Genomic DNA, 24,217 nt, shown 5'->3' with positions numbered 1-24,217 from the left:
ATATTTTTGATGTTGTACTTGATTATGACACAGTAAACTAGTAGTAGAGATGATTCTTGATTTTATGAATGAGTTGTGTTCCTTAAAAACTGTGTGTAAATAAAAAAAAAATCATAAATATGGAATCAATTATCAATTTTGAATTATTTTCTATGTAAAACATTTTCAATGATTTTTAGGTAGATTTTTGAAATTCATGTTTGCAAATGTACATTTTGCTTTTACATCAGGACAGAAGACTAAATTATATTCTTGTAGCTTCAAAATTTCTTAAATAAAATACAAGTTGATTGTGATTTATCTTTATTTGATTGATTTGGTTTATGGCATCCAGAAACTAATTAATAGTGTTTCATTTAATGTTAAGTATTTTGATATGGGAAAATTATATCATTCTGAAACTCAATTTTCCAGTTTTAATTTGGCAACAATTTAGCCATTGTGGGGAAAACTGTATCATGGAAGAAAACTCAGCAAACTTACCTGTCTAACTGAATACAAAATGCTGACACTGGAATGCTGTATTGTGTCAATTTCTGTATTTAGGTAAAGATGATGCATCATGTGAGACTAACATTAAGAAAACCTTCCCTCAGACGGGCCATGTGGTGCACAAACCAAGCAACAAGTGCCTGGACCGTGCCTACAAGCAGTCCATGGATGACGTGTTTGTGGCGGACTGTGCCAACACCATCACTCAGCAGTGGTTGTTTGATCACTACAACTCCCTGTGAGGCCCATGCTGGCGTCCTGGCTAGGAGAGGCTGTAGTGTGAGATGGAGGATGCTGAGGGAAGAGAGAATCACACGCTGGTGCTGTGAGGGGAGAATGTGGGAGCAGCAGTAGTTCATTGGGCAACTAGTCAAGGAGGACGTCAGAGGTGTTGGTGGTGCCCATGATATCTATCTGTGTTCCAAGTTCCTACTGTGCTAACTGAACCAATCACAAGATATGGACATAATGTCTGCCTTATATACATACATATGTTAATAGTAATTACACATACATAAGACTGTATTCTTTCCTATGGACTTGATGATTGTGTGAAAGTGTTAACCAAGAGTCTGTATGGAGAAGTTAATGAAAATGCAAAAAAGTCATCAGGGTTTATATGAAAAGGTTTATGAATGTGAATAATTTATCAAAAGAAGCAAGATATTCATAAATGTGTGGTATATCTTAGGATTCAGAAAATGATGTGCATATCAGTGACAACTAAAGCATAATCTTAGGAGAATGTGATATACATGAGAAGAGATGTATGAACTTGAAGGATTTATCAAAAGAGAAAAATTGAATTTGTGTGATAATTCCTTGGATTCATAAAGTGACATCCATATCAATGAATGCATGAATGAATTACAGGGGTTATAATACATATAATTTGCAAGTTTTATTGTACATAAATATATTTTTATATTTGCCATAGGAAAATATAGTCTTATAAAAAGGAAACATCAACAATATGCTTTGTTTTCTGTGCATCATCCATTCATAATATGCATTGGGTGTGAACTGCACAGGAAATGTTATAGAAACACAACTCAGTTATTGATGCATTTCAGGGTGATTTCATGCAGGCTGTGAAGTGCAATAGTAACACAGAAGGGAAAGATGTGGAGGAGGAAGTAATGAAGTAAACTGTATCTCTCATACACAGAAAAGGAGCATTCATGGTGTTATGCAAAGTGCTGGTTAAAGAAGGGAAAATTTTGGTGTAAATGAAGTAAACCAAATTTCTTTCACTGGTAATGAATAAAAGTACTTATAGTATTACATGAAGAACTTGTTAGCATCTTTATATCATAAATGCACATATAACTTTCACAAAACTTTATTTTCAAATGTCATTTTACCCAGGTGGTGATTATGTGGCTCTGTGGTATAGTGGTGTACTCACAGCTTGACTCTTATTTTTGGCAGTGTCTTAGTAAGGAGAGGTAGTGCTTTCAGAACTCTAGCTGCCCCCATAACTCAATACTAGAAAATTTTCACCTTGAGTCCTGTAACACTGTCTTTGCATGTACTTTGAAATTCACACACACACATATACATCCTTCACTCAGCACCACAGCACACAACACTCACTGCAGCAGGTCAGGGAAGCTCATATCACTGGTGTTTGCTCAAGGCTTCTTCCTTGTCCTATGTTGGTGGTGGTGGTGGTGGTGGTGGTATGGTGCAGTGTGGTGGGCTAATTGGACCAAACTCTCCTCAGTGGTAAAGGCTAGGCAGTCATGTTTTATTTATTAATTTAAAACTATTACATATGTGACTCAATACTGATTCATACATTAACATTTTGTGTATTTTGTAGATAACTGTAGGATGTATACTTGCCACAGGAAACTAAAAACTTCATGTGCTTCTTGTTTTTTTGCACAAAAATCATTCCTATCAGAAAGATAATGAGGAATGAATGAGGCTGAATAACAGAACCAAAAAAATAATGAAATAAAACATTACAGCAAATTCATAACCCATCACCTTATCTCATTTTGAATTGGTATATCCATGATAATATTAATGATGAGAAATTTTGATAACAAAGCACTCAGTCTTATTTTAAATTTGAATTGAAAAAAATATAACAAAAATTTCAGTAACTGTACAGGAAAACCAAAGTCTGATTTAAACTGCAAATATAAACTGATCAGAATAGTATTTCAATGTGTATTTGTGAGTATGTATTAGGATGTGTGTCTTTGGTAAGTTAAATTTGCTAAAGGTTGGGTGACAGATTTGGTGCAGGAATTGTGATCTGCTGCCTCTTCTTCCCTTCCTGTCCTGTGTTGGGAGGAAGGAGGCTTATATCAATTGGAGAATTTCTTATTTTTATTGGTTGTAAAACTACTTGAAATAGTATTGTACATATGAGTATAGTTTTGTAGTAAGATTTATATATGTAAATATATTTATATGTGAATAACTTTAAAAGATAGGTTGAATTAGACCTGGTTATGAATATTATATCACATTATGACAAAACTGGAGTAAATTTTGTTGGGGGTTAATTATTTATCAATAGAAATCTTCTTTGGTTTATAATGTTATTTTTTGTACAGTGAATTCAGATCAGTAAAACTATGATGGCAGGTTGTAAATAATGCAGACAATATCATATACTGTAAAAAGAAAAAAAAAGCTTGAATGAAATTTATTGAGGATTATACAGTGATAAAACTATAATTGGTTGATATTATTTTTTGTATGAAATCAGATTGTTTCAGCTGTGATGGCAAGCTGTGAATGAAAGCATGGACTTTTGCTTGGTTCAGATCTTTGTAATTCATTCACATTTATTTAACCAGATGACTCTTAACCAGACTGCCATAGCTTTGTGTATGTGTGGCTGGCAGGTCTGTGCTCATTTTGTTATGGTCAGTAAGCAGGAGATAACACAAGGAACAGGTGTCAGGTGTAGATAAATTGATACAACACAAGGACAGTATTAGAGATGGCTTGGTGGTGATGATGTGTACCTATTTGTAACCTATTCATTCCATCCACTACCTTGTTTACTGTGTTATCTCTCTTGTGTTAGTATGATGGTGATGATGATGATAATGATAATGATGTGTACTGGAGAGAATGATGGACTGCTGTGTATGTGTGTGTTTGTGTGTGTGATGATGATGAAGATAATGTGCTATAAGGAAAACTGATGGGTGTGTGTGTGTGTGTGTGTGTGTGTGTGTGTGTGTGTGTGTGTGTGTGTGTGTGTGTGTGTGTGTCACTGTTCTGTTGTATTTAGTGGAGGTGTTTTGACAAGCATCAACATTTCAAAGGATGGGTCTGAGTCACCACTGGCATCACATAATGTAATGTCCAGAAGGTTATTACAGGAGATACTACGACGTGAAGCACTGTTTGTGGAGAAAATTTCTCCTGTCATTAGGTTCCATTTGAAGTGCCCAAAATCAACTGTATACAGAATTATGTGTCAAGCAAAAAAACATTTACTTTTGCATATGATGTAAATATATAAAAATTCACTCATTTACAGTCAACATTATATAGTTTTGTGATTTTGTGCCCTGTATCAGGAAGCCACTTGTGCTGTTTGTAATCAGTGCAGTCCAAGAGACCAAGAGACCACAGACCATTTGTTGTGATAGTAGGCAGCAGAGAGAGAGAGAGAGAGAGAGAGAGAGAGAGAGAGAGAGAGAGAGAGAGAGAGAGAGAGAGAGAGAGAGAGTGTTTATGCTTTTATAATTACTATATTTTTACTTGGCAATGAATGAGGTTGTTTTGCATTGCCACTGTATTTTTTGATATATATTATATCCGTGTGTGGCAGTGACAGGGTGGAGGAAACTGAGAGGATTAATTGTACTTAATTTAACACATTTTTTGTACTGTTTCTCGGCAAACTGGTTGTATATGAGAGTATGAAGCACTTATTTGATTGTTCCTGTTTTATTTAACCTCTATTTGCACCAACTGTTTATCTTATATATATATATATATATATATATATATATATATATATATATATATATATATATATATATATATATATATATATATATATATATATATATATATATATATATATATATATATATATATATATATATATATTATTATTATTATTATTATTATTATTATTATTACATTGGCATACCATCCGGACGCAGGGTTCGAATCAAGGAGGCTGGCTTCCTTGGTTCGAATCAGGGAGGCAGCGTCTAGCCCTGAATCATTTGTGGAGCAGCAGCAGCGGTGGACGGACGAAGGTAAAAGTGCTGTGCAGTATTAAGATCTTACAATATCATGATGACATTATTAATAATGTTAATGATGTTAATGTTTTGAAATATACGTCTATCATGCGTGGAGTATTTTTGAGCGAAAGATGTCAATATTTATATAGTGGGTCTGCTGGAGAGGTGTCAATATTTACATTGTGGGGTCTGCTGGGCACGGCCACGCATTGTTTTAACTCGTTCTCCGTGCTGCAACATAAAACTTTGTGTCACACATCACGTACTGGCGCCGACTGGCCAACGCTAGTATATCCAGTCCAATGTAGAGATTCAGAGAGCACTCATGGAAGTGGCGAGGAACAAGCTGGCCTCGAGGGACATCAATTCTTATGATTTCAACTAGAAAAATTTTAAGAAGGATCCTCTATATTTCACACGCAGAATTGACATCAGTGGAGCTGCATTATCGTAGAGAAGAGTGCATCACTGATAAGCCAATCCGCCATTGTTGTTGTGGTGCATTGCTAGATAAGAGTCGAAGGGAGGGCAGCGGACGGCAGGGAAGCCTTGTGTGTGCTAGGCAGTCTGCTATATTGCAAGCTGTGGCCGAATATCGAAGGAAATACACTCCGACGTTGAATGAAGAGGATGAAGACAGATTAAGGTGTGGGAGTGGGAATGGTGTGCTGGGTGTGCTGCTGCTTAGTGATCACAGTGAGCTGCAAGGGAGGCTGATTGCTGTGAATGTACCCATGGAGAGGATTTTGATGGTACGTTCAGTAAGGAGAAGAGTCAAGTGTTGGTGATGAATGGAGATGACTCAGTGACAGTTTGGATGAAGAGATGGAAGTTAAAGAAAACAAAAGAGTATGTGGTTAGATGAAAAAGATGTGAAGCAACTAAAACATGAAAGGACATCCAGTGGACGGGAGGATGAGGTGGCGTGGCAAGGTGCAGGCCTAATAATTATGAAATGGTGAGAGGCTGATGGAAGTGTGTGAGTTGCAGATGACGATGCACAAGGAAAAAAAAAAAAACCGTTCTTATGAGGTGGTATTTAATTCGTATTCACCTGCCACAAATTACAATCACTAAGGCACCTCACACACTTAACACTCGCGGTAGAACACTGTCTTCACGAAAAAAAAAAAAAAACCCGGAAATCTTGAGTATCTTCGTAAAATCGGGCAATACACGTATTGAGAAGTACTATATCCAGTGTGCACAGACATCTTTCTCAGACCGGTTCAGATCCGCGTCTTCTTTCTCTGACGAATAAAGCGCTATTATTGGCCGAATGAATTAAGTATTTCTTGTGCTGGCTCGTGGCATAGGCTCCTCCACTCGAAGTATTCAGTCGCTGTGAACGTGCCAGCGCGTACTTTTAGCCACACGCACGTACGAAAAGGATCTCCCGTAAGGAGACAGTAACTTGGCCGCCATACACGCTCAGGCCAAACTGGACATATGTGAGATGAGTGACACCCCCGCAATACACTGACAGGCCATGTTCAGCCGTGCATTCAGGCTGCCTGAATGTACGGCCGGATCCACCCCACACTCACATTCGTGCGTTCAGCCAAATCTTCAGTTCAAGCAAGTGCGGCGTAGTGTGCGGACTGACATAGCCTTTGCAATGAACGACGCAGCTATAACAGTGGTAATTAAAGAATGGAAGAAAAGAAAAGGCTGGCAGAGAAAAATGTGGGCCAAGGAGTGACTGCAGAAAAAAAAAAAAAAGAGAAGGGACTGTCTCATTCTTCATTGGTTTTCAGGCAGATGTGCCAAGTGGTGGGGCCAATCAGCAACAAAAGCGGATCCAGCAACAACTACAGCAGCTGCAATGGTAAGTATATATGTAGTAGTAGTAGTTGTTGTGATTGACTCATAAAGCCACCTGGTCTCACTGCCTCATTCAGTCACCTCTTCCTAACCTTTATTTGCTATTTTTTTCTTTGTTGCTCTGAATACTGTGAGGCAGGTGTAGATGAAGGGAGATCCTCTTTTGTTAGCTATAGAGTACAATGTGTTTACTGATTATATACATTATAGTTTATTATAGATTATTCGATAAAGTTGCAAGAATATAATCTTAATAGTATTTAGTATTAATGCTCTTGCAGCTTAATACTAGACAATATTTTATGATCTGTTCTGAAGCTATGTAAGTTACAAGCTATGTAAGTTACAAGGTTAACTATCCAATTGGATAAGTACTCGAGTATTGTAATGGTCAGGAGAGCAAAAAAAAAAAAAAAAAAAAAAAAAAAGTAGTAGGACACATGAAACCACGGTCATCATCTTGGCGGTGTTATGCTCTACGTTCTGCGGGGTCCAGAGCTTCAGGTTTCGATGGGGTCGCTGGGGCGAACCGAACCGAACGTTTGCTTTTATGTAAGCCCTGTCCCGCCTGAAAAAATACTACTCTAGCATCAGCATATTGGGCAAAATAGCAATCCTACAGTGATTTAGCAGTAAATCAGCTAGAAAGACATCTGACGTCTCTCTGCGCACCGGTTAGAGAAATTAGGTCAACCCTGGTTCAGTTAAATAGTCGTACGTGGTGTACAGTTTTACAGTCACATCTATAAAATGATTAAAGTAATTTTCAGGCAGGACAAGACCTTTTTATTTTGTATGCCCAGCACGGGACAGAAACGGGTCAGAACTAACGTTGTACGCTCAGCACAGTCCTTTCATCCAGGGCCTAGGTATGAAAAAATATGGAATCAATACAGCATTGCATGCATTACAGCAGTTTTTTTTTTTTTTATGTAGGAAGGACACTGGCCAAAGGCAACAAAAATTCAATAAAAAAAAAAAAAATGCCCACTGAAATGGCAGTCCCATAAAAGGGTCAAAGCAGTGATCAAAAATTGATGAATAAGTGTCCTGAAACCTCCCTCCTGAAGGAATTCAAGTCATAGGAAGGTGGAAATACAGAAGAAGGCAGGGAGTTCCAGAGTTTACCAGAGAAAGGGATGAATGATTGAAAATACTGGTTAACTCTTGCGTTAGAGAGGTGGACAGAATAGGGGTGAGAGAAAGAAGAAAGTCTTGTGCAGCGAGGCCGCAGGAGGAGGGGATGCATGCAGTTAGCAAGATCAGAAGAGCAGTTAGCATGAAAATAGCGGTAGGAGACAGCTAGAGATGCAACATTGCGGCTGAGATTGCAACATTGGTGAGAGAGAGGCTGAAGACTAAAGTCAGTTAGAGGAGAGGAGTTGATGAGACAAAAAGCTTTTGATTCCACCCTGTCTAGAAGAGCAGTACGAGTGGAACCCCCCCCAGACATGTGAAGCATACTCCATACATGGACGGATAAGGCCCTTGTACAGAGTTAGCAGCTGGGGGGGGGGAGGGGTGAGAAAAACTGGCAGAGACGTCTCAGAACACCTAACTTCATAGAAGCTGTTTTAGCTAGAGATGAGATGTGAAGTTTCCAGTTCAGATTATAAGTAAAGGACAGACCGAGGATGTTCAGTGTAGAAGAGGGGGACAGTTAAGTGTCAATGAAGAAGAGGGGATAGTTGTCTGGAAGGTTGTGTCGAGTTGATAGATGGAGGAATTGAGTTTTTGAGGCATTGAACAATACCAAGTTTGCTCTGCCCCAATCAGAAATTTTAGAAAGATCAGAAGTCAAACGTTCTGTGGCTTCCCTGCGTGAAATGTTTACTTCCTGAAGGGTTGGACGTCTATGGAAAGACGTGGAAAAGTGCAGGGTGGTATCATCAACGTAGGAGTGGATAGGACAAGAAGTTTGGTTTAGAAGATCATTAATGAATAATAAGAAGAGAGTGGGTGACAGGACAGAACCTTGAGGAACACCACTATTAATAGATTTAGGAGAAGAACAGTGACCGTCTACCACAGCAGCAATAGAACGGTCAGAAAGAAAACTTGAGATGAAGTTACAGAGAGAAGGATAGAAGCCGTAGGAGGGTAGTTTGGAAATCAAAGCTTCGTGCCAGACTATCAAAAGCTTGTGTGCCAGACTCTATCAAAAGCTTTTGAGATGTCCAATGCAACAGCAAAAGTTTCACCAAAATCTATAAATGAGGATGACCAAGACTCAGTAAGGAGAGCCAGATCACCAGTAGAGCGGCCTTGACGGAACCCATACTGGCGATCAGATAGAAGGTTGTGAAGTGATAGATGTTTAAAGATTCTTCCTTAAGCCTTCCGAGGGTTTAGGTCAGCAAGGGCATGGAAAACATCATTGCGAAGAATTTTAATAGGTAGCATGAAGTAGTCAGAGGGTGGAGGAGAGGGAGGAACAAGCCCAGAATCGTCCAAGGTAGAGTTTTTAGCAAAGGTTTGAGCGAAGAGATCAGCTTTAGAAATAGATGTGATAGCAGTGGTGCCATCTGGTTGAAATAAAGGAGGGAAAGAAGAAGCAAAGTTATTGAAGATATTTTTGGCTAGATGCCAGAAGTCACGAGGGGAGTTAGATTTTGAAAGGTTTTGACACTTAATGAAGGAGTTTTTGGTTAGTTGGAGAACAGACTTGGCATGGCTCCGGGCAGAAATATAAAGTGCACGAGATTCTGGTGATGGAAGGCTTAAATACCTTTTGTGGGCCACCCCTTTATCATTTATAGTACGAGAACAAGCTGTATTAAACCAAGGTCTGGAAGGTTTAGGTCGAGAAAAAGAGTGAGGAATGTACGCCTCCATGCCAGACACAATCACCTCTTATGCGCTCAGCACACAAAGACGGGTCTCTGACACGGAAGCAGTAGTCATTCCAAGGAAAATCAGCAAAATACCTTCCTCAGGTCCCCCCAACAATGGAGAAGGGTGACAGCATAAGCAGAAGGATTAGAGGTCAGGAAAAGGTCAAGAATGTTGGTCGTATCTCCAAGACGGTCAGGAATACGAGTAGGGTGTTGCATTAATTGCTCTAGGTCATGAAGGATAGCACTAGGTCATGGAGGATAGCAAATTTGAAGGCTAGTTCACCAGGATGGTCAGTGAAAGGGAGAGGAAAGCCAAAGCTGGTGGTGAACATTGAAGTCTCCAAGAATGGAGATCTCTGCAAAAGGGAAGAGAGTCAGAATGTGCTCCACTTTGGAAGTTAAGTAGTCAAAGAATTTCTTATAGTCAGGAGTTAGGCGAGAGGTATACAGCACAGATAATTTAGTTTGAGAGTGACTCTGTAGTCGTAGCCAGATATGGTGGAGAACTCGGAAGATTCAAGAGCGTGGGCACGAGAGTAGGTTAAGTCATTGCGCACATAAACGCAACATCCAGCTTTGGATCGAAAATGAGGATCGAAAATGAGGATAGAGAAAGTAGGAGGGAACAGAAAAGGGGCTACTGTCAGTTGCCTCAGACACCTGAGTTTCAGTGAGGAAAAGATGAGGTTTAGAAGAGGAGCCCAGAGTGTACGAAGGTGTATGTGGACCATTGTGTGCATTTAGTTAGAACCAGAAAGCTTCCTTTGAATAGGTTTATTGAAGCAACTAAAATAGGTTTTAAGGTTATTTAATACTTCAAACAATTCAGTGAGGTTTTAAGGTTACATAATACTTCAAACAATTCAGTGACCAACTTGGTTTATCGATACCTCAAACAGTCTCCGGAGAAAAACTATAACATCCAGCTGCGGGGGGGGGGAAATAAATAAAAAAATAAATAAAAGTCTCTTGTCTTATACTCTCGCAGCTTGCTACCAGCAACATTGCCAGTGCATAAGTCTTACACACTAGATACCATCACCTGACGAAACACTTGTGTTTCAGATCCATTTCAGGCTGAAGTTCATCGCAGCAGCAGCAATCACAGCAGCGGTAGCTGCCTTTGCCGACGCCATCTGGAGTAAGTCCTGGAAAAATTTTTTCAAAACATAAGCGAAGGGACTGTTTTCATTAATCACTTGTCTGAGATGATTGGTGAATGCAAAACTTTGATGAAAGCAAAACTTGACATGTAGAAGTGTAGGGTTTTGGCGTTTTCAGAGTGAGTGAGTGTTCTAGAAGACGTACCAGGATTTACCTTTAAGGAAACCTAATAATAATGCCCTGCCTCATTCCAGGAACAGCGCCCCAGCCTTGCCGCCTCCCAGTGGTCAAGACTGCTACAGGTGAAGAGGATGATGTTCCGCTTGATCTGGAGGATGAAGGAGCAAGATTTATAGTTAGCGGCCTTCAGTATATGGATTGAACTTAGTATATGGATCGAGTTCAACAAGACCATATTTGTATAGTGAAAGTTCAGTGGAATAAACACTCCGACAGATTTGTGGTGTTTTAGGTAATTATGGTGTGTTTTAGGTAATTGTGGTGTGTTTTAGGTAATTGTGAGAAAAAAAAGTTGAAATATGTGCATTCCAAATGGTCCCGATATTGCAATTTACGGCACATCGTTGAGAGGATCAAGGACAATGTGGGCAAAAGCAGTTAGGTGTTCATGAATTTTAAGTGTAATAATTAAAAGGAAGGTTAAGGACCTTTATACTATTAGGAGAGGAGAACTACAGTCTCAAGCACATTTAAAACCATTTCTTATGCACTGTAATTGTGGAGGAACTAGTCAGCAAGATAGGGAAGGGACGGTCTGGTGGATGGATAGGGACGATCTGGTGGATGGATACTAACTAGTCCAGAAAAAAAAGGGTCGTTCTGGTGAATGGATACTAGTCCAGAAAAGTTGCAATGTTTAGAGCGAGTATGACTGAAGAGCATGATCGGGATGTTAAAAGAGGATGGACAGGTGTCTACTAGCAGAAGGTTTGCAGGAGGGGCAGGGTTTGGGAGGAAAAGTAGATGCAAGAGTAGGTCCAAGTAAGAGAAGGATACGGTGAGGCTCTTGGGAGCAAGGTATCATCACTACCTACGTCTTTCACACATCCTGATTTAGGCGCTACACAGCACTTCTGTACAACATTTCTGTACAACTATTTAAGAAGTGAACACTTACAAGAGCAACTGTATTGCAAGGATGAGGCAAAGGTGAGAAAGCATAAGGTCTAAGTTTACTTATCCAAGGTCTAAGTTTACTTAGACCATTTTATCTGATCTAGTTCACATATACAATTTTTAACAAAGGAAATTACGCTTGAAACCCTAATATATCCCAAACCTTTTAGTTCCCCAAACCCTTTTGTTATTTTCGTAAAAATTGGATTTACTTATTCGGTGTTTGGAATAAATTTGTACTTTACACCCATGATCCTGCTTTAAGACCACAAAAAAACAGAAGCTTATTCTTCAAGCAAGTTACATCTGGTTTCTTCGAGGCATAGTGCTAATCAGGATTATAGTTACAAAACAGGTGAGCAACTTCCCTTAAACACTTGCTCGTAGGTAGAGCGATGATGATCACCAGGTGAATGAACATCGGGTCCATTGTCCAGTGGAAGTGGAGTTCAATGACCCGCCAGCCACATTTCCCTACCTCTCCATGACCTGCGGCTGTTAAGTGATATTAGTACGTTACATCATACACCATTACGCATTACGTTACAAAGTGTTACGAGACCTATTATCAAACCATGGTTCAAGAATATCAGGGAAGGAGCCAGGTAGTTGTGGTACAGTGCTTTACTCGCCAGAAAAGTTCCCCGTTCGATCCTGGTTTACAATCTCTTGTTGACAAAAGGATAAAGCTGTTATCTTACCAGAGCCATATAGTCTCCAGTACCTCTAAAGGGTTAGTTTAATTACCGGCGCAAAAATCCGAGATGAAAGATATTGACAACTGAACCAATTAAAGTTCAAATTTAAGTCAGCTTAAGCCAGATGGGAGCCACAAGGTATACTGACTTGGGTTTTCAAGTAAAAGCACAGTTCTTAGCCTTCCTTACGTCTCCTTCCTTGCATCACAGTCTTCACGTATGTTATCTCTAGAAATGCTTTCCTAATTATTTCGAGGGACTGCATAATTTTTAGACTACACTCGTTGAAAGGGCACATACACAAATATTGGGCTGTGCAGTCCCCTCAAAGTCTACGCGAGGGAATTTCAATGGCAAGGGAATGTAACGGGGTGAATAACAAACTAATACAGTTAACTTACGGTTCATGAGAAAACTCAATCTGCAGTAGTACCTACTGCAACAGCGGCGCAACGCTGACGAAAACTCAGATAATCTACAATAGTACCTACTGCCACAGCGGCTGCGACGCTGACGAAAGGAAATGCAAGGACGTCTACCCAAGGAATAGCACCTCGAGGATTAATAAGAATCAGAACATGGAAACAAGTAAACAAGATAGAGGTCAGGAATAGAGCGCGATACTAAAGAAGTGATTACAAAGTAATTACAAGGAGAATGAAGAACGCGAAAGCAGGACAGTAATGTCAGCGGAGAGCGAAACTGATAAGGCGATTAAAGAAGGAATAGGAAGTGAGGTGTAGAAAAAGTGAAAACTTAAACGTCGCCGAGGTGAAGAGGACAGCAGAATAACAGACAAACCCTTCACACACGTAAATGCCACAACGAAGCAGCGCACACCACAGGCTCCCCGCTACGGGCGCGCACACTGTCGCATCTGCCACTCGTCCCTTCATTCTCACCTCACCATCTCACTCGGTGTCTCGCGCTCGTGTTTCGAAACTCATATGAACCAAAGACCTCGAACAGTTCACCGTCTTATTTCGCTTATATAACAAATTACATTGGAAGTTCCTGAATTTATGAAGGTGTTTTTATGAGTTATAATGATACGTTGACAAAGACAAGGACATTGATGAAAAAAGAAAAGAAAAGAAAAAAAACCATGAGAGATCAACCAATCATCTCAATGGCCTTTGAAATTAGTCCTTATGAGAGAACAAATCGTTAAAAACAAAGCCGTCCCAACAAAATCAATTAATGAAAGATTTATGAAGATTTTTCTTTTTTACAAAGGATCTTTCACACATTAACATTAACATGTACCATTTATCATTTCCTCCCAAATTAGACATGAAGAGAGACAGACTTAAAGAGCATCGAGAAAACGAGCAATAAGGAAAACTGCTCATGATTAAAAGACCTATCCATAATACGCTAAGATTATGGAAGTCAGTGTGAGAGAAGGGCTGGCAGTGAGTGTGGGAAGCAAAACATATACGAGTGACAAGCGACATGACCCAACTCTTCCACACTCCGCGACGCAAGTGCAGACTATCATCCCGAAAGAAAACATCTGCAGCAAAAGTGATCGATGGAGTTAATTAATTAATTTATCTGTGTTTATGAACCACATGCATTTATTTCATATCCTCATATATCTGCACAAATTAATGGTGATTTTACAAGTAGCTTTTTTTCATGGTGAGCCTTTATAAATAGTTCAAATATCAACGTGTCTAGTTAACCAGCTCATTACAATCGTCGAGGAGAGCAAATATCAATTCTGCCATGACCAATTATGTAATCAAGGTATGTGTATGTATGTATGTATGTGAAGTTCTAGAAGATCTGAAGAAGCGTATTTTTATTTTTATTTATTTATTTATTTATTTATTTATTTTGTCCAGGGTTGAGAATATGTTTGAGGTTGACGATGGAGTGGCAGGGAGAGTAAAGAATACAGCGAAATTACTTGCAGAGAACGAAAGGTTTGTGCAGGTGCAGTAAGATGACAACACACACTACGTACAGGCGTTGATGTGACGAGTGCAGGTTATGTAGTAATAGAGTGATACTAAATAACAGGTTTAAAGACTCGGCTACGAAGTAAATAGATAAATAAGTAAAATAAGTAAATAAATAAAACTAAAATAAAAAAAAAAAAATGAAAATAAACAAAATAAATTAATAAATAGATAAGGAGATAAATAAAAAAAAGATAAATAAATGAAGAAATACATAAATATATAAAATAATAAACACAAAAGCAATAGAGCAATGCAAACTCAGTAATATGCCCGTAGACAGCATTTCCTTCGATCAAGTGCAGTTCCTTTCACACTATCATAGTCGAATATTGATCCTTTTATAGACAAATGAACGACATTTCCGGTGATTCATTCGTCGAAGCACACACGACCTTAACACACTTAGGGTGACGATACAAAAGCTGTATTTAAGCATCATCAACAAGGGGTGTGCTCATATAATATTTTACCTGCACGCCACGCCACACGCAACTACTGAAACACTTATTAACCCTTTCACTGCGATACGAAACAATTAACTTAATCAGAAAGAAGTAATGCATGAAATCTTTATAAGCATCAGCAAGAAAGAAGGGGAACAAAATTGCAAATTCTACCCACTTTAAAGATTATAATGTCTCGAAGTAATTAGTGACTAAGGAAAGATGTACCAAAATATCAGTAAAAGGATAAAGTTTTTTTTCTCTCATAAGGGCGATTTTCAGAGGCAACACAGATGATCAATTGGGTTATTAAAGGTGTATTTTCTTAATGATCATGAAGAATCCTTGTTAAACTACCACTAAAAATATGAAAATATGAAACCACCCTTGAAGACCTTGATAACATCCACTGATAAAACTACTACTAGAAACATGAAAACCCCATCGTAAAATAATAAGCAAAGATAAAGCAAAAGAAAAGGAGAGAAGTAGAGTTTGTTCATTCATTGAGGAAACAAACGAAGTATATCCATCACTACACAGACAACACTGAATACACCTCAAAGCAGCAACAGAATGTGATTGATTGAGCCATAACACACACACACACACACACACACACCGCTCCCGTAGGTCAGTGGAGAGACTCTGCCTGTAACTGAAAAGTGTACTCTCTCTCTCTCTCTCTCTCTCTCTCTCTCTCTCTCTCTCTCTCTCTCTCTCTGTTCTCCACCCCTTTCATTTAAGCCCCTGATTGCTGAGGATCTGAAGAGTTTGATTTTAAATTGTTAAAGACCTGTATAGCTTTTGAAGTGTACCATTAGATTACAGGATTGTGACCCCCATTCATCTATTTTTCACTGACATTGTGATCTGCTCTTTGTCAGTTCGTCTGTCTGTTTCTCGCGCTCCTTCTTTTACTATTTTCGTACATAATTACATTTCAAACAGGCATAAAGAAAGCAAGATAAAGGAGTTACAAAGCGATACAAAATACATAACTGACAAAAAATAAACAAACATAATTAAAACATTACATTTCAAACAGGCATAAAGAAAACAAGAAAAAGGAGTTACAAAGCGATACAAAATACATAACTGACAAAAATAAACAACCATAATTAGAACAAACAAGTAAGCAAGCAACCAACCAACAAACTAACCAAATAAACAAACAATTAGTAACGGGAATCACTAAATCTCAAAAAAAAAAAAAAGAAACCAAGTAGGAAAATAAGTACTCATATTACATAAGAAAATTAAATATCAGTCTGTGTGTTTATTTATTCGTCAATTTCTTTGATATTTGTGTTTCCGTATAAATAAAAATCGTACTCAACTCGTGTGTGTGTGTGTGTGTGTGTGTGTGCAATTCACGGTAGTCTTGGTCCTGCTCTCTCTCTCTCTCTCATCGCCCCTGGGAGCAGTAACCGCCCACTATCACTGAACAATCCTTAGCGACCGGAGTGGGATTCGAACCTGTCTGTCGAGTGTCTGGTGAGAACGCTTTCCACTAAGATACAGGAAAGTGTGTGTGTGTGTGTGTGTGTGTGTGTGTGTAGCAAGAGGAGTAATTAGAACTACAATGAATTATGCTGTCAGTGAACCAATCAGTGAACCGAGAGTTGAACCATGCCTCGACTTAAGTGGTTCAATACACACACACACACACACACACACACGCACACTTCTTGATGTTTTGATAAAGAAAAGTAACAATGGAATAAATAAATAAATAAATACATAAAACAAACAAACAAATAAATAAATAAATAAATTGAAATCCTTTACATATTTTATTTTCTCGTATTTTTTTTCTTTCCCTTCCACTTTCTATCGTTAATACTTTTGTATTTTCCCATGTTATAGTTACGCTTTCTTTTACCTCTTCTTCACTACCTTCCTTATTTCGTTCGTTTTCTAATTTCTCTATGCAAGTGGTTCTTATCTGTATTAATTTATGGAAAACTTTCATTTGTATCTATAATTCCCCCCCCATCTCTCTCTCTCTCTCTCTCTCTCTCTCTCTCTCTCTCTCTCTCTCTCTCTCTCTCTCTCTCTCTCTCTCGGCTATTTTTCATCTATTCATCTATTCACTTTTCCTTTTTTTTACTTTTTTCCTTCCTTTTCTCCTTTCCTTTTCCTATCATTTGTTATTCAGTGTGTGATAGTTGGATTATTCTCTCTCTCTCTCTCTCTCTCTCTCTCTCTCTCTCTCTCTCTCTCTCTCTCTCTCTCTCTCTCTCTCTCTCTCTCTCTCAGTAATAAAGCAAGTAATGAAAAAAATACGATGATAGAAAACGTGATATAGAAAAGCAATAAGAGGAAGCGAACATTGCAAGTAGAAGCTCAATAATCGTGTTATTCTGCTGCGTCAAAGTGAAAGTTGAGCGACATAACCTTTGGCTGCAAAAAGAAAAACAAAAACTCTACGCTTATTTCTCCACAAACTTATAATTTCTGTTTATCACATTTTCTGAAAAACCTAAACGTTAAAAAAAAAGAAAAAAAAATTCTCAGCTTCTCAGCTTAAGAAAAAAGAAAAGAAAAATGTTGATCACAATGTGGCTTTAGTTCACAACACTGAAACTCTTTGTCTATTGTAAAAAAAGATAAATTGACAAATAGGTGTACATAAATTGATGACAGAGAGAGAGAGAGAGAGAGAGAGAGAGAGAGAGAGAGAGAGAGAGAGAGAGAGAGAGAGAGAGAGATTCATACACAAACCACTGGATTAAGTGTTAAGCATATGATTTAATAGATATATTGATAGATAAATATATACGTAAGTCCCCGGCACCCACACCCCGTCCTTGAGAAAGAAGAAGAAAGAGAAAGAAGAAGAAAGAAAATAGAAGGAAACGAGACATAAGAAAGAAGAAAAATCACAACAAATTTCTCCTCCTCACTTTTCTACTTCCTTCCTCCACACTTCTTCATCACCAACTTTTCTTCTCCGTGTTTCTCGTCATCGTCATTCACTCACTCACTTCCTGGTGCTGCAAAACTCGATCTAACGCCTGGTAACATTAAGAGTATTTCTCCCCAAGGATCTGAGGGACTAATATACTGCTGTGATGAACTCTTGTCCTATTTTCCACCCAGGTAAGAAGCGGTAAGATGTAAGCAGCAGGTAAGCAGACACATCTTCGCCTTTATCTTTCCCAGTCGGAGCCTCTTAGTTCTTATCTCCGCCCTGGGTAAGGAATTAGGTGCCAGTGCCGCAAGAAGTCAGGAAAGTTCGTCATTGGAGCTTATATTTATAGCAGAACGTGGACGGATCTATGTGATGTGTATCTTTTCCACCTTTTTCTGATACATTTTTTTTTTGTACATCTTTCTCACATATTTTTCTCTTCCTCTCTCACCACGTCTCTTACTCCATATTATCTCTCCCACACCTTTTCTCTCCCTTTCTCTCCCGTCGCGCCCTGCTCCCTTTCCTTCCTTCCCTTCCTTCTTTCTTCCTCCATGTCATTTCTCGCATCTTTTCCCTCCCTCCCTCATCCGCTACGTCCCGTCCTTTTTTTTTTTTCTCCCTTCCTTCTCTCTTACTCCATACCTTTCCCTCCCTTCCTTCTCTTGCTTCATACCTGCCCCTCCCTTCCTTCTCTCTTATTCCATATCCGCCCCTCCCTTCCGTTTCCCCTCTGCAAATATAATTATTTTTTTTTCAGTTATTATTGACGCTTTCTATATATCGTAAATATGTCAATAAAACATTCGAATTTTATTTTATTTATATACAAGTTCACATTACAACACCTGTTTATATTAGTTTATTTTTCCCTTTTTTTTTCTATCCATACATTTAAGTTTAATTTTCCAAGCCGTACGTACCTAGAAAGTTTAATTCCTTCTTTTTACTCCTTTCCTTTCCTCCGTTCCTTTCTAGATCTTTCTTACGCTCCATCCATGCACTAAGTTTCACATTTCAACACCCACGTATCCAAAAAGTTCACTGTTTCAACACCTGCGCATTTATAAAGTTTCATATTTCATCACCTGCGAGCCAAAACTGCATTTCAGCACCTGCATACATAAAGAGTTTCATATTTCATCACTTGCTTAACCATAAGACTCCATATTTCAACACCTATATACCTAAAAACCATCACATTTCAACACCTGCGAAACTAGAAAGTCTCACTCCTGTTCTCAGTCCATCATCTACATACATTCCGCACTACATCTTCTCTACACCCTAAGCCATGAATGATGAATGACGCGGGGATAGCAGCAGGGCACCCACCAATTCACTTCCTTTTCCTACAGCTTCGTCCTTTGCGCGGGAGTGTTATCGGCGGCAGGCGGCTCACGGTGGTCTCATCCATCACGAGGAGGGAGTCCAGGCGAGACCATAGGCTGCATGAGTCTTCTTCCTGCGTGTTAAGGCCTCAAATATGCAGCGCCCTTGAAGGTTCATTGCGTCCTTCCGAGTCACGGCCAAGGACTATCTCTCTCTCTCTCTCTCTCTCTCTCTCTCTCTCTCTCTAAGGCGCTTTCCCCTAGTGCTCAATTCCGTCTCGCCAGCCAAAAGATTTATGCTACATACAGCTTTGTTTTGTTGGTAAAGTTCATCCTGATTTTCTTTTTTTCCTTTCTTTTTGTTCGAGGTCTTGTTCGTCTTTTTGCGTTTGTTGTTTTTGGTCTTGTTATTTTTGTTCTTAGTCTGCTGTTCCCTCTTTCTTATTCTTTTCTTGTTCTTCTTCTTTTGTTTTCTTCCTACTCTGGTGCTTTCTCTTTGTTTTCTTGTCTTCTTATTCTTGTTGTTATTATTTTCTTCTTGTTCTTGTTCTTATTTTCTTCTTGTTCTCATGTTCTCCTCTTCCTTTTTCTTCGTTTTCTTCTTCTTCGTCTTCTTATTGTTTTCTTCTTGTTCTCTTCATCTTCTTATTATTGTTTTCTTCTTGTTCTCTTCTTGTTCTCTTGTTGTTCTTCTTCTTGATCTTGTTCTTGTTCTTCTTTCTTCCTCCACCTCCTCCTCTTTTCCATCCACAACAATTCATGAATAGCCAAACCCCACAGCTTCACTTCGTTATTTGTTTACAATCATATCGACGCATATTTTTTCCCTCCCCGCCTGTGTGCTCGTTGTAATTGAAAGCTCCCGGCACTCCCCTTTCTATACACAGCAATGCACCCCCCGCTGTGTTGTATTTTTAGTGTCAATCCACAAATTCATAAAACATTTCACTCATTTCACTCCATCCAATCCACTTTTCCACGTTGGTTCACGCCCACCACCCGACACACACACACACATTCTCTCTCTCTCTCTCTCTCTCTCTCTCTCTCTCTCTCTCTCTCTCTCTCTCTCTCTCTCTCTCTCTCTCTCTCTCTCTTTCTCTCGCACGGCCATGAGCAGAGATGTCAAGGCAACAAGCATCACACACACACACACACACACACACACACACACACACACACACACACACACACACACACACACACACACACACACACAAGGGAGTCAAAGAAATAGTGTTTTCTACCTTGTGAGTTTCAACACCTCACTAAGTCGCCTCCTTATACGGTCTTCCCCGCCACAATGCAAGCGAAGATACGGGACTCCACTCACTGACGCCCAGACACACACACACCTGCTTTGTCAGACATCAGTATGTGTGTGTGTGTGTGTGTGTGTGTGTGTGTGTGTGTGTGTGTGTGTGTGTGTGTGTGTGTGTGTGTGTGTGTGTGTGTGTGTGTGTGTGTGTGTGTGTGTGTGTGTTCCTCATGAAAACACTCACAGTCTCTTGGGGAAAAAGGAAAGAAATCATTGCTATTTTTCCTCTTCCTTTTTCATTCTCTTTTTTTTCTTTCAGTTTCTCCACGATTTTTAGGCATGATTTTCCTTCTCGTCCTCCTCCTCCTCCTCTCCGGCTTCCCTCCTCTTCTTCGGCTTCTCTCCTTTACTTCTTCGGCTTCTTTCCTGCTCCTCCTCCTCCTCCTCCTCCTCCTCCTCCTTCTTCTCCTGCTTTTCCTTTTTTTTTTCTTTTCTTCTTCTTCGTCATCTTCCTCCTCCTCTCCTCTTACCTCTCCTACTCCTCGTTCCCCTCTTCCTCCACCATCTGTTGCCACTGCCATGTTGCTGGAGGGAGAGATGGTTGGCGAGAGAATCTTCTTTTCTATCCCCTAACCTGCTGTTTACTACTCTCTCTCTCTCTCTCTCTCTCTCTGCTCATTTCCGTCTCGTCAGCTTCTGAGTGTGTGGTGCCTCTGCTCCCTCTGTCAGCTGTCCAGATACAAGGCAGGTAGACAGGAGAGGACACATGAAGACGAGACATTTACAGAAGCAAAGACACGCAGATGAAGGTGAAGATTAAGAAGGAAACAGAAAGGCATAGGGAATAAGGAGACACTGAGGAGAGATACAGGGGTTGGAAACATGTACTCGTAGAAGCGTGTGCAGAAACATAGACACGGAGATAAAGGTGAAGATTAAGACGGAAACTTTAAGATAAACAGGGAAAGCCTATCGATGAGTAAGAGGGAACTGGGAGAGACTGAGGAGAGATACAGGGGAAGGAGATATGTAGAGAAATACTATCTGAACGGAGAAAAAAAAACACTTTAGGATTGAATGACGGAAATAAATCTGACAAGAAGTAACGACATGTGATAGCGTGGGCCAGAATATGAAGATTTGAACCATTTTCTGTTATGGTACCCAGAATACCAGAAAGAAAAAAAGGAAAAGGCTAAGATTACAGCAACCATATAAGGAGGATGAGAACATTATAGGGATATACCTGTTTGAAAAAGAATACAACGAGGAAACAAGGAGAGCAGTGCATACATTTCGGATGATAAGATAAAAAAAAGGGAAGAGAATGAAGAAAACAGAAGACCCAGAGAGTGAGAAAGGATAAAAAAGGAGATAAAAGTGAAGATTAAGACAGACGGACAGAGAAGGAAAATGACACAGAGAGAGAGAGAGATAAAGACACGCTCAGATGTACATTACCAAAGTGAATCAACCCTTTCACTGCGACATGAAACAATTAACAGCACCTGAAATAATGTGTGAAATCTTTATAATCATCTACAAGAAAGAAGAAAAGATTTTGCAATTTCTACCCAGCTTAAAGATAGGAGGTGGCTATAGAACAAGTAAAGATGTCTCAGAATGATTAGCAGTCAAGGAAAGATGTACCAAATAGCAGTCAAAAGGAGAGAGGGAGGGGTGGTTACATAGTATATACCCTTAAGCGTTGGTGAAAGCACTCGTTTATCACTCTGAAGGGTCAATGGACACGTAAGGCGGAGACAGGCTGAAAGGCACCGCAAGTAAGGAAGTGATGGGTGGCAGGATGGAGGGCTGGAAGGTTGGAAGGGTAAGTAAAGGGTAGAGAAGGATATACTACTGAAATTAGTGATGGAGATAATTAAGGAACGTCCTCCTCTTCCTCCTCTTCCTCCCTTTTCATTCTCTCGTTTTCCTTCGCTCTCTCTTCCTCAAAAAGAAAGAAAAAAAAAACAGATTGGTGACGTAAATGAACTAGAGGAGGAGGAGGAGGAGGAGGAGGAGGAGGAGGAGGAGGAGGAGGAGGAGGAGGAGGACAGGCTCATAAAGTGAAGGACAGCGGCTCCCGAAGGTGTTATCAGGAGGCTGCAGTAGGAGAAGGAGGAGGAGGAGGAGGGTCGAAGAGGAAGCTCCAAGAACATGTCGTAAGATTGACTAAAAGAATTTCATAAAAGCCTTTCCTTTACTTTCCTTTCTTTGACCACACCTTTCCTTCCTTTCCTTCCTTTACTATGGTAACTTACTCTCTCTCTCTCTCTCTCTCTCTCTCTCTCTCTCTCTCTGCTCTCTGACTATCCCTCCGCTGTGACTCCAAGTGACTCAATAAAGAAAACGCAATCTGAAGAAAACGTAATCTCAAAACATCACAGCTTCAAAGACGCAGCGACGAGAGGCTGGGCGGGAAAAGGTCTCGCAAAAGGAAGCCAAACTAAACTTGCTCCAGCTTGGCATCTCGTGTATGTATAAAAGAAACACCAGTGGAGATAATGCAACCTGGCTCTGATTTGTGCTTCCTACCAGACGAGAGAGGGATGCATGAAGGTTCCTGGTAGTTGTGTGTGTCTTTGGAGGGTGATGCAGAGAGGGAGGGAGGGAAAGTCTGTAGTGTTTCTAAGGAAGTACGTATACATGTATATCTTAATGTGAATAGTATAAATACATATCTTGTTCAGCAGAAAAGGAAGTATGATTATATATTTTCTATGGACATGAAAAGTATAATAACATATGTACTTTCCCCCTATGGTGTTTTGAAGCATTAATCCTTTTACTGCGATGCGAAACAATTGGCAACACTAGAAATAATGCAATAATGAAATAATAAACCTTTATAAGCATCAACAAGAAAGAAGGGGATTAAAAATAATAGATTTTGCATTTTCTACCCAGTTTAAAGATTGGAGGTGGCTGTAGAACAAATAAAAATGTCCCAGAGTGATCAGTAATTAAGGAATGATGTAACAAATGGCAGTCATAGAGTTATATTTCGTGGTTAGCATCACAAGCAGTGGATTAATTAAACACTGGTGCCGGAAAACCATTGTCTGCTGTGCCTTCATCCGAAAGGTAACAGTTTATGACTATCTTTTGACAGTAGCTTGAAATTAATCATAAAACATTGCATTTCGAACTTTTCTTCCCCACCAAGTAAAGAAACGATGGCAAATAGACAGGAAGCTAACGATAAGAATCTACAGTTCCTACAGTATCACTTTCACATTCCTCAAAACCCGTCAGTGACTCGGCACCTGAAAATTTTTTTTTCAGTAAATCAGAAAGCTCTTCGTATCTGCGTCCAAATTTACAGCGTAACGAGAGAATGACCAAAAAATCTCTAATATGTAAACAAATAAAATAAATAAGTGAATAACTGAATAAAAAAATACAAGTAAACAAATATATAAATACGTAAATAGACAAACAAACAAAACAAATAAACAAATAAACAAAATAAGTACAATAAGACAAAAACAAAACACAAACATTTCTAAATAACAGCCTCCCTGATCCCACGCTCCGCTACAGTAATAGAATCCCTGACCCCACATTCTCGTGCGATTCCCTTAAGATAGAGAAGGAAGAAGTTAAGCCTCACTCTCCTTGTCCCATTCTCTTATCCTCCCTCCACGCACGCACACACACACACACACACACACACATACACACACAAAGAGATCCAGAACCTTTAAATAGGATTCGACGTCTGCTTATGGTCTTGTATGGTAGTAAGTAGATAGAATAGAAGAGTAACATGTTATATTAGCTGAGGTATGAAGTTTGATTTTCTGATCTTCCCTCCATAAGAAAATAAAAGATCATTAAGACTTCTAAGCAATATTCAGTGTCTTTTTTACAATATTCTATGGATGCAAACCAAGAAGGAGTGTATGTATGTCTGTAGTAAGGGGAGTTAAAATCAATAAATACGTAAAATAAGAAAAATAAATAAA

At 39.3% G+C, this 24,217-nt stretch overlaps 2 protein-coding genes and 1 long non-coding RNA gene across 8 annotated transcripts in view; 2 read left to right on the top strand and 1 right to left on the bottom strand.

Annotated features, from left to right (window-relative positions):
- The window catches only part of LOC135089261 (polypeptide N-acetylgalactosaminyltransferase 1-like), an 82,904-nt gene extending 78,494 nt beyond the window's left edge, over positions 1–4,410 (top strand). For both annotated transcript variants that reach the window (XM_063984709.1, XM_063984708.1), the window contains exon 11: positions 597–4,410. In XM_063984709.1, coding sequence (XP_063840779.1) covers positions 597–734 — 138 coding nt within the window. In that variant the 3' untranslated portion in view covers positions 735–4,410. The remainder of the gene's footprint in view (positions 1–596) is intronic.
- A 271-nt stretch (positions 4,411–4,681) lies between these two features.
- On the top strand, positions 4,682–11,250 carry LOC135089258 (uncharacterized). 3 transcript variants are annotated; one of them, XR_010261430.1, is made up of 4 exons: positions 4,682–4,739; positions 6,485–6,555; positions 10,454–10,529; positions 10,747–10,993. XR_010261430.1 is itself a non-coding variant. In XM_063984706.1 (4 exons), the coding sequence occupies exons 1-4, from the start codon at positions 5,099–5,101 to the stop codon at positions 10,796–10,798; spliced, it is 474 nt and encodes a 157-aa protein (XP_063840776.1). In that variant the 5' UTR covers positions 5,084–5,098; the 3' UTR covers positions 10,799–11,250. The 3 variants fall into 3 exon arrangements, 1 of the variants encoding a protein (XP_063840776.1); XM_063984706.1 differs by lacking the exon at positions 4,682–4,739 and adding an exon at positions 5,084–5,373 and having other exon boundaries at positions 10,747–11,250; XR_010261431.1 differs by lacking the exon at positions 4,682–4,739 and adding an exon at positions 5,217–5,479 and having other exon boundaries at positions 10,747–11,250.
- Positions 10,181–24,217, bottom strand: part of LOC135089259 (uncharacterized) — a 73,047-nt gene continuing 59,010 nt past the window's right edge. Inside the window, exons 1-3 of one of the 3 annotated variants that reach the window (XR_010261432.1) lie at positions 13,129–13,413; positions 10,707–10,820; positions 10,181–10,536 (exon numbers count right to left, since the gene is read on the bottom strand). This is a non-coding gene — a long non-coding RNA (uncharacterized LOC135089259). Of the gene's footprint in view, positions 10,537–10,706; positions 10,821–13,128; positions 13,414–24,217 lie in introns of those variants that run through there. The other 2 variants (XR_010261433.1, XR_010261434.1) reach the window with 2 other exon arrangements.

This window comes from Scylla paramamosain, chromosome 32 (assembly GCF_035594125.1).
Source record: "Scylla paramamosain isolate STU-SP2022 chromosome 32, ASM3559412v1, whole genome shotgun sequence".
In the NCBI taxonomy this organism is placed as follows: Eukaryota; Metazoa; Arthropoda; class Malacostraca; order Decapoda; family Portunidae; genus Scylla; species Scylla paramamosain.
The sequence above is the reverse complement of the archived record's forward strand: the minus strand, read 5'-3'. Positions and strand labels throughout refer to the sequence as shown.